The sequence below is a fragment of the Charadrius vociferus genome, unplaced genomic scaffold, assembly GCF_000708025.1.
Source record: "Charadrius vociferus isolate BGI_N301 unplaced genomic scaffold, ASM70802v2 scaffold176, whole genome shotgun sequence".
NCBI classification, from domain to species: Eukaryota; Metazoa; Chordata; class Aves; order Charadriiformes; family Charadriidae; genus Charadrius; species Charadrius vociferus.
The window spans coordinates 466,502-476,569 of record NW_009648961.1 but is presented as its reverse complement, the minus strand read 5'-3'; the positions used below and the strand labels follow the sequence as shown (position 1 = coordinate 476,569).

Below are 10,068 nucleotides of genomic sequence, written 5' to 3'. Positions count from 1 at the left end.
GCAGTTAAAAGGAACAGAGTTTACTCCAGTGTTTCCTAAAGTTTTATGGCAAACTTAAGGCTTAAACTAATAACTAGTGTAAATAGAAATGAAAAGGAGCAGAAGGACTTTGCAATATTGAGCAACTGGGCTGCATGATGATAGGTGACATACATCTGCATGAATCAATAGTGAGTTTAGCAGAGAAAAACTATACTGATGCACAACAATGGAGTCTAAACTTTGTAGTGGTGTTCAGGAAAGGTCTTGAAGCTTTTGGTGACAGAATATAAAAAGTGTGACCTCAGTCCTTGGTGGTCATTAAAACAGTGAACAGGGTGTTAAGACTTATGAAAATATAAAAGAGAACATAACTGAGCTATTTTATATATCCCTGGTGTGTCCATATCTGGAGGACATTTTTTTTGGGGGAGGGATTTCTGTATTTAAAAGCACAGAGTAGAGCTAGGAAGGAACAGAAAAAGTGCTGAGGATGATTAGAAATATGGAACAGCCTCAATTCACAGCTCCTGGATGCATTTCTCGGGTGTTCTGTGGTAGTTATGCAGGTTGATGTCAATGGGAAATACCTTGGAATTGAAGCTTGTTTAAATGCTTGGGATTTGGGGGTTTTCTCCTTGTAGATATTGTAAATCATGTTTCATTACTTACTTACTGTTTTAACTTTTTAATCTGAGAATGTGATAGCATTCTCTAGCTCAGCTGCTCTTGCAGAAAACAATGATGACTTCTGTAGTCTGTTACATGAACTTGTTTCAGTTCAAAGGCTTTTGTACCTGGGCTGTGTAAATAATGCTTTGTATGCAGTCCTCTGGCCCTCAGGAGTGCCATCGATAGCATATTTTTAAAAATCACTTTTCTTGCTATTTTTAACAGTTTATTTTATATTCATTTTGTTGCCTGGGACAGAGGAGTGCCTGAGTCAGGGTTTATCGGTATAAGGCAAGCTCGTGTGCCTGGCCTTCTAAGAGTCTAGTTTCATTGTGCAGGGTTCTGCTTTTCTGGAAGAATCTGCTGCTGTAATTGAATCCCATGTTCTCTTAGTTTTCAAAGTTTATTATTGCTTTCTACCACAGCCAGAAAATAGTTGTTTAACAGTACATTTAAGCCCTACTGGGTGAAACTAATCTGATTAATCCCTGCAGCATAAATATCTCTATTTCAGTTTGAGGTTAAAGTGGCAGTTTTGCAGCATTTTCAGAGATGGTGTGTTTACATGTTTATTGGTTAATGTAGGGCTTTTGTTCTTGTTTTGTTTTTAGGACTGCACTGTGGCTGACATGGAAGATAAAGTTCAGACTGTAGTAAGTACATGTTTCTGTTGAAACTCAGCTGCCTGCATTCACATTTATTTCAGTGACTTTTACGCTGACTGCACTGACAATTTTCAATCCCACACATACAAGCATATCATGCAAGTAAACATTGTTATGGGCCATTTTGTGAATATTCTTTACTGTAGAGAAAATCAATGAAATTTGAACAGATGGGTAGTATGTGTTATGGCACGGAGTCAAGTATTCCTTGAAGTTTCGTTGCATGGCTATTTTTTCAAGAGAATTTAGACCTCAAATATTCAAGGGAGGGGTAGTACTGCAGAAAGATCATAGGCTAAATAAACCAATTATGCCTGTGATGTGCATTTAGTGCCTTAATAAGCATACACTATGCCTTATTAAGCTTCTTCATGTAACAGAACTGCCCTGCCACAGAACTGAAGTTCTGTCTCTGATTGTACTTGAGCTTGAAAGATGTGAATTTTCAGGGTTGTTCGAAGCAGCCTTGTGACCAAATGAGGAGAGTAATGGAATGCTTTTTATATTTTGTAACAGTTAATCATCGCTTCCTGCTTTTGACATGAACCAGGCTGTGCTCTTTGATAAGGCCTTCCGCTAGCTCATAGATGCTTAGGAATTTAGTAGCACAATAACTAAAAATAATTTTGTCTGTAAATAATGAGACCACGTAAAAGGGAGGTTTTTTTGCGTCTTTCTTTTTCCACTTGTGTACACCCACTCTGGAAGTAGGTATTGTTGTTTGGAGTTCCCTTGTTTGAGCAGTTCCTCACATTCACACTTAGGCATTGTTTTGATTTATTTTATTGTTGCTCTATAAATCTCATGTAAAACAAAACAAAACAAAAACCGTTGCAACTATTGTTTCCCGGGACCATTGTAATCCAGACCAATGTCTTCCTACAAGACAGCTCCCCCTGCCCTGTAATTACGTATGAAGGATTCAAACCTGTTGTGAAAGGTGGCTTGCCATGCTGGCTCCCAAATTGTGTATAGCTAACTATTGTACTGTGTCCTGATCCTCCTTTCCTCTCCTTTAAGCTTTTGTAACCTACTTTAACTGAAGCAATGTTGAAATTCAATGTCAAGACCCAGAACACACTGTGGGGCATTAGTGAAACTTGTGAGTGTAGGGACAGCACAGATTTTTGACTATGATGGGTTTTTTTCTGATTAATTAGTCATTCTGGTAGTTAAAAGTTATACAAGACAAAGCCATTCTGCCTCTAACTTTACTGACACACACATACACAAAGTCAAAATTTGCCTTTAGTTATAATGTTGGCTTAGGATCAATTATGTTTTGGTCAAAAGGAAATATGAACCTTGCCTATGTAAGCATTCCAGAAGAGGTCAGCTCAGAGGCGCAGTGGAGAGAAGTAATGCTGAACTGCGTAAGTGGTAGATGTCCTATCTTATACTGTAAAGCTTTGTATAGATAAGTCAGTGACCAGCATCTAATTTTTTTTTTGTGACACACGGCCAATTTTGTTCTCATAGCAGAAATAAAGAACAACTTGAAAAACTGTCAACTGGTCCCACAAGGAATCATCAGTGTTTCTCTAATTTAATGGGTTAGATTTTGGTTACAGCAAACAAACCTCAAACCCTTTTTTTTTTTTTTGCTATGTTTTGTGTGTTTGTTTTTTCTAAACAGAGGGTGTGTTGGCATCTGTTAGCGATGATGAGGTGACACTAATGGAAACAGGTTGTCTGTTATAGTATGAAGATAGACATGCTGTAGAGCAGATCTATACAAACATCATCTATTTTGGTGATTCTTAACTATGCTTTATTAGTGGACCAAGTGTTAGAACTCATTTTGTTTCCATTTTTGAAAACTGAAAGAGGAAGAGGTCAGGAGAGAAATTTTGTAACTGTTTTTTGGATGTTCTCATTGTAGGCCAAGACTTTAAATGGCATTTGCGATAAAGCCATCCGATCAACTACAGATCCATTGATGAGCCAGTGTGCGTGTCTGGAGGAGGTTCATTTAACCAACATTAAACCTGGGGAAGGCCTGGTAAGAAGTGATTCTAGAGTGTCCTGATGTCCTCAGTGTTTAATAGGTAGTCTTGTGAGCCTGTGTGTGTGTGTATAGCAAGATATTTCAAAACTACTAATATCATGTGGGGAACAAAGAGGTGTGGGTTAATTGTCAGGTGGTGTGCTGGAGTGGCTGCCAGACATGGGTATGCTTGTTAATATGTTTGATCCCAAATATAATTTTTGATGGTGAAGTGTTGCAGATTTGTGTCTTAACCGGAGTATCAGGGCATTTTACAGATGTTTGTGAAATCAGACATTTTATTTCTGCAGGTTACCTTAACCAGCTGGTTTTCAGGTGGGGGAGGGAGAAGGTAATAAGAAATGGTGTTTGTATTTCTAAAAGACACGCTTTTGTGTGTGTGTTTATAGCAAGCTTGTGAAGAACATGAGGATTTTTGAGGTTTGCTGTTATCAGGAATTTGAGAAATCTTTTTAAATGTTCAGTCGTATGATATTACTGAATCTAGTCTGTTCAGTGGATGCTACTTAGGTCAGTGCTGGTTATAAGAAACTGGGTTTGAAATCTTGGTGGATTTTCTGGCTGGGGAACAGACATGTTAAAATGAGTTGGAGGGAACTGAAATTCTTAAATGCATTTGTATTCCCCTCCTGGTCCCGAAGGCAGAAGAGATGAACACTTTCAGGGGAAGCTTTAAAGTCTGATGGTGCTAGGTAGTTTTATGATGGCCACTGGATTTGACTGAATGCATTCTTGAAATTATGGGGACCTCTCTGTTAATGCATAAGCTACAAAGAAGCAGAGTCAGCCTGGCTTGGACTAAATAAGAAATGAGGAATTAAGTGCACACAATTGGCTACTGACAGGCAAACAGGGAAGAGAATTGGCTGTAGAGGAAGGGGCAAAAAAAAAAAAAATTGCTTTTTTCCTTGTACTTCTAAGCAAGTGTGGTAAATTCAGGCAGATAATCTGCTTAAGACTGATGAGTAACATCCAGTTCTGTCCAGCTCAGTGTGAGTGCTTCTAACAACAGATGTGGGTAGGAAAAGTAGAGATGTATTTGTTCATAAATGATGAAACCAATGTACTGGTCACCTCTTGTGGGGAAATCTATGCAATTATTAGTTAATAGACTGTTGGTGATTTTTAATTTGGTGTTTGTATGATCAACACCCACTTCATCTGTATTTGTCCTCGCATGTGCACTCAGCATTACTGTATAGAGCCACAGATACTTAATTCTGCCAGAGCTTTTATTGCTTATGTCAGCACTGTGGTTACAAGGCAGTCTGTGTATTGACTTGCCAAGAGAAATTGTAAAAGAACATGTAGGCAATATTTGTAGCAACCTGTGTGTTACCTGTGCTTTGTATAGAGAGATCTGGTGACCCATCTAGTAAAACCTGTAATTCCCTAGTGCAGACAGGGCAGTAAGGAAATAAAGTTTTGTTTAAGGTCAAAGGCTGACAAGGCAGCCAAACCAGCAGTGTTTGGTATTACCAATGAGACGGTGTTTCTAAATTGCATTCCACATATTAGTTTTTTTAAGTCATTATAAATATTATAATTAATTACAGTAAAAGTGATCTGTGAAGATGTTTAGAATGTTGTAATATTAGACCATACACTTTTCTAGGGAAAAACGTGTGAACTAAGTGTTTTTAATAATGTTTTGAGTCTGTTGCCAGCAGTTGTTTAATCAGGTAAGTTAAGTGGGTTTTTTGCCTTTAAAGTTGGTTTTCATTTTCTGCTTACATTTAGGGAATGTACATCAAATCAACTTATGATGGATTACATGTAATTACTGGAACTACAGAAAACGTAAGTGAAGTAAATGTAGATTAACTCAGGCTATCTGACAGTAGCTTTGAGTTAGTTTGACTTTTTTTACTGCTTTTTCCTGCTTTACATACGACTTTCATGATATTACTACTTTAAATATTGTTATGCATCATTTGTTTAGCCACAATTTGTAAATATTTGTGTCTGCATGTTTCACTCTTAATCTAATTAAACGAGTTTCTGCAAGTACATGAGTTAGTTCAAACACTTGGCATTAAAATAATTGCTTTAATAAGTTACTGTATCTTCTGTTTTGAGTGCTTATGGTATCTTGCTTAACAAAGTCCTAAACGTATTTGCTCTTCATTGGCAAAGGCAATCTCCTCTAATGGGAAAGTTTAGGTGGTACTGTGCTAAATTCAGTAATGAGTAATGAAATCAATGAGCTGTCCTGTGACAAAATTACCTTGCACTGTAAAAAAAAAAAGACTGTGAAAAATTAAGACTTTGAGTGGTTTGTTGGAAGGAAATGGTTGGCATGATTGGCAACTATTTTTTTTTGCTGCAGATGGTTGCTTGTTTTGTTCTTACACTGTGAGTTCTCTGTAGCTGGGACTTTATTAAAGGCTTCTGGGCAGTCATTGCAGTGGACCTCTGGCCAGCAGCTGAGGCTGGCGGGTGATGCCGTGTTGTCAGACATGCTGCTCCACTGGAGCAGTGGCTGAAAGAAAAAGGAGCAAAGGAAGTCGGCTTTTGCGGTGATGCTTTCTTTTTTTTTTTTTTTTTGTGAATAGGAAAGAACCAGTGGTTCTAGTTGTACCCCTGCCAAGTCCAGGAGCCAGGGAGGAGTGGGTGGAAATCTCTGCTTGCAGTTCAGAGTGAAAACTGAAGTCTTTTATGCTATTGCCCTGGCATAACTCCGTATAGGGTCTGAAACGTAGACCGAGGCCACTTTGTCAGCAATTTCAACATCCAATAAATGCAAAAGAATGTAACATTTGGTGCTGCCAAGCTTCCTGTGCATCTAGATCTCATTTTGGACACTAGGAATGGGGCTATATTGCTTCTATAGCTTTGAGCGTTGACCTAAACTTCCACTTTTTTTTGAACACTGGCTCTTCCTTTGGGAAGCTCTTTCCTTTGGAGCAACAAAGCTTAAGAAGTGACAGACAGCTGCAAACAACTGATTTTTCTGGTGGCATGGGATCAGGCTGGGTCTTGGCTCAGTTTTCTTGCTGGGTTCAGAATGTTATTGTAGTAGCTAATCCCAGAAGCCAGTGTGTTGGAATGCAGTGGAATTGCACCCCAAAATTAACAGTACTGCACATTGGAAGAACTGAGCAAGTCCATTGATACCAGTCAGCTAAGAGGATTCCTGAGTTGTGCTGTCCTACTTGTGACTTCTCGCATCACGTTGGCCTAGACCTAAACTTTGTTCTTTTCTCCGTTCTCACAATGTGATTGCAGTGTCTGCTGTGCTAGCTGGCACTTGTTGTAGGAGTCCTCTGTGCAAGGGTCCCCCACCCTCCTCCAGCCAGGCTGTTGATCACCCAAAGGACAGCTTGAAATGAGCTTTGTTTTTCACAAACTTGACTTTGGCCCAACATTTTTTTCATGATCTTGGTTGACTCATATATATGCAGCCTTCCACAGAGGCATTTCCTTTTGGAGGAAGTGAGAAGACAATGAAGAAATGGGGTTACTCACGATAGCTGGAGCCTCCCACAAATTTCTCCATGTTGTCTTCCCTGTTGCACTGTTTATTCCTTCTAATAAAAAAATTACTTGAGCTCTGAAGGTGTGATGATGAGATTCAGGTGCTTAGTTCTGGAGTCATTAGGAAGTGCTGGCCCGGTGCCAGGTGTTTACTCATGGGGTGGGGGGAGTGGGAGAAGTTGTTCCATGACCAGGGTGCAATATGCCAAGGTACTCTGCCTGTGTGCTTTGGGTGTTGTCAAGGCTGGTCAGAGTTGGTGTGTTGTAGTAGTGAGACTGGTTTTAATAACTGCAGTGATAGCTGGTGCATGGCACCAGCTGTAGATAAATGTAAATATTGACACATTTAGCCGTTCCTCGCTAATGGTTCCCCTGAGCTTGGTTTTTGTTCTAAGAAGACTGCATTTTAAGATGTATTTTTACTAGATAGGTATTTGAAAAATAGCTGTCTTCACACACTTGATGTCTGCAAGCATATGTTTTATCTGTTGACCTTGATGATGCAAGCAATTCCACATTAAAGTCGGTATCCCTTATTTACATTAGGAAACAAAAAGAGAAAGTGAAATGGATTTATTTTGTGGGTTGGAGGGTTTTTTGGACCTTTGTTCTGTACATTCTAAATCTTAGTGTATTTTTTTAAATCAGTATGCACTTATTTGAAAGCTATGTTTAAGATAGTTGCTCTGTTAGGTCAGAAGTCTTCAGTCCTCTCCCGTTGCTGTCTGAAACTACAGTACAAACTGGAAGCAAAAGGACAGTGGAGACCATCCTCTGATTTAAGTACAATTTGACCTGTGACAGATGTAGGCTGTGCCTTCTCTCTTCCCAGTATAAAAAATAAATCACAAGTTGAATTTGTTTTGCATTTGCCAAGTCATCAACGGAGGTAATATGTGATCTAGCTCTGTGAAAATTTTCAGCAATGCTCTTCATTATAGATACAACCTTTGACTTAGCTTGGTGGGGGTTGTTATGGGAGGGAAGAAAACCTGCTGAAGCACATGCCTCTTGTTTTCCTCTTTATAGTCCCCTGCTGATCGATCTCAGAAGATTCATGCTGGTGATGAAGTGATCCAGGTTAATCGGCAAACTGTGGTTAGTAACAAACAGCCTTACCAATCTTCCCTTATGCTTGCTCCCCAAAGCTCGCTCCCCACGGGTTTTGAATGGATGGGGTCAGGAGATGGTTCTGGTGTTTTCCTGTTGAAATCTTTGAGGCTTTTTAACATTTTGCTTTCAAGACAAATTTTACTTGGACTTAAAATGAATTCTTTGCAATGTTTTGATAACAAAAATATGCAATATTTTGTGTTTGAACGCTGTATGCATCATAGTAATATACTACATGTTGTATTCAAGGCCTGATTTAAAATGCATTGTTACAATCTGCTGGAATTCAGATAAAAACAGCTTTAAAAAACCCCAATATTTGTCAAACCATTTGCACCTGGGAACTTAAATGAAAAGATTACATTTTTGCTTAGCATAGATAAGCAAAGCCTTTCAATGTGAGAAAGAAACATGACAGAAGTAGTTCACTGTAAATCTCTTACTCAATTTGAGCACATCCATGCATCCTTTTAGGACTGGAGCTGAGGCATAAAGAGCATTTCTTGAAACCTCAGAGTTCAATTTACAGCTTAAGTAGAGATCTTTCTTTGAAACAGAACAAAGAATATCTTTCCAAAAAAAGGAGCTTTCCAATTTTTTCTTCATTCTGGCTTTTTTGCATCTCTTTTCTCTCTTTAACTTCATGTTAAAGCAGACAGTTTGACTTGGGGGGATTTTTTTTCTTCTTGTTTGTTTGCTTTCAGAAAAGCAATACTAAATGAAAGATGTCTTTATTCTCTTCCAGGTTGGATGGCAACTAAAAAATCTGGTGGCAAAGTTGCGAGAGAATCCTGCTGGAGTTAGGCTGCTGCTTAAGAAACGTCCCACTGGCTCTTTCCATTTTACTCCCGCTCCACTAAAGAACCTGCGCTGGAAACCACCCTTGGTGCAGGTGAGAGGCTGCCGGCTCAACTGTAACATCAACATGGGAATGCCTTGGCTCAATTTGAAAAAGAGAAATAACCAGAAATGCTCCCAGGAACCTGTGTTAAAGTATAGGTCAAGGAAGGTTAGGTGAAATGGCTGTCCTCTTCTGGTTCCTAGATGAAAGGAAAAATGTTCTTTCTTTTTTTTTTTTTTAAACCCCAGCTAATGCCCTCTTGATACACAAAGGGACTAGGTGTGTTGAGCATTTTAATCAGTCAGCGTGCCACTGGGAGAACTTATCTGAGGCAAAACTGCTGAAACCGCTGATACGTATGGAATTCATCAGCATGGAGTAATAAATGCTGCTTCTTTTAAGCAGAGTAACGTTTTTGCTGAAATAACTTAGATTATTCCATATATTTGTCGTCTTTTTTATTCTGGTGAAGGGTGGGAAAGAGGCTTTTTCGAGAAGTTATTTAAAGTACTTGTTTAAATAAGATTTGGTTGTTGGGCGATTCAGATTGGTTAATGAGCAGACAGAGAAAGTGAAGTTAATAACTTAAATAATCATATTGAGGAATGACTTGTTGTATTAGGAGGAAATAACCTAACTGAATATAAACTGATTACTTGAAATAAAGAGAACCAGGGAGAGTTCCCGTTCCTACTCTTGTTCTGACACAAGTCTCCCTACAGCTGTGAAGATATTTTATCAGCTTGTGAAATGCCAGGGGCTATCGCAAGTCTTGAGGCAGGCAGATTTTTCTCAAGCTGGGTAGGGTTTGCATGACTGACTCCTTTCTCATCCTTTCTTTCACCAATGCCTGTGTCTTGTTTTCGTGGCATCGTGCCTGCCAGTTAATCAGAGCCATAAAAAAGCCACCCTGTGAATTTTCCAGGGTTACCCAAAGCAAGGACTGTGTTACAGGTGTGAAGAACTGGCTGGGATATAGGCTGTGGCAAAGAGCGTTTCCTTGGGGGAATGAGTGACTGCCTGTTGACAGTTCTGGGCTCTGGTGTACTGACAGGTAAAAGGTAGATGCTTGCGCAGGGCTGCCATTTGAGTGTCCAGAGTGAAAGCCTGAGCAGGTTCTTGATAAAAAGGGGAGAGTGCAGTCCTCTTGCCTGACAAAGGTGAAAGAGTCCTTCAAGGCTTTGCTTTCCTAGAGGCAGACAGGAGCCTGGCAAGATGCTGGAGACATAGAAGTGCGAGCCATGGGGAGCAAAATGGCAATCTTGCTCAGATGAGCAATACCAAATATACTTTTCCTTTGCTTCCCTTACCCT

At 39.4% G+C, this 10,068-nt stretch overlaps 1 protein-coding gene across 1 annotated transcript in view; it reads left to right on the top strand.

Annotated features, from left to right (window-relative positions):
- The window catches only part of CNKSR3 (CNKSR family member 3), a 132,742-nt gene that overhangs the window by 24,509 nt on the left and 98,165 nt on the right, over positions 1-10,068 (top strand). Inside the window, exons 5-9 of the mRNA XM_009887613.1 lie at positions 1,263-1,304; positions 3,199-3,318; positions 5,065-5,124; positions 7,831-7,899; positions 8,660-8,806. Of these exons, the coding sequence (XP_009885915.1) occupies positions 1,263-1,304; positions 3,199-3,318; positions 5,065-5,124; positions 7,831-7,899; positions 8,660-8,806 (438 nt within the window). The remainder of the gene's footprint in view (positions 1-1,262; positions 1,305-3,198; positions 3,319-5,064; positions 5,125-7,830; positions 7,900-8,659; positions 8,807-10,068) is intronic.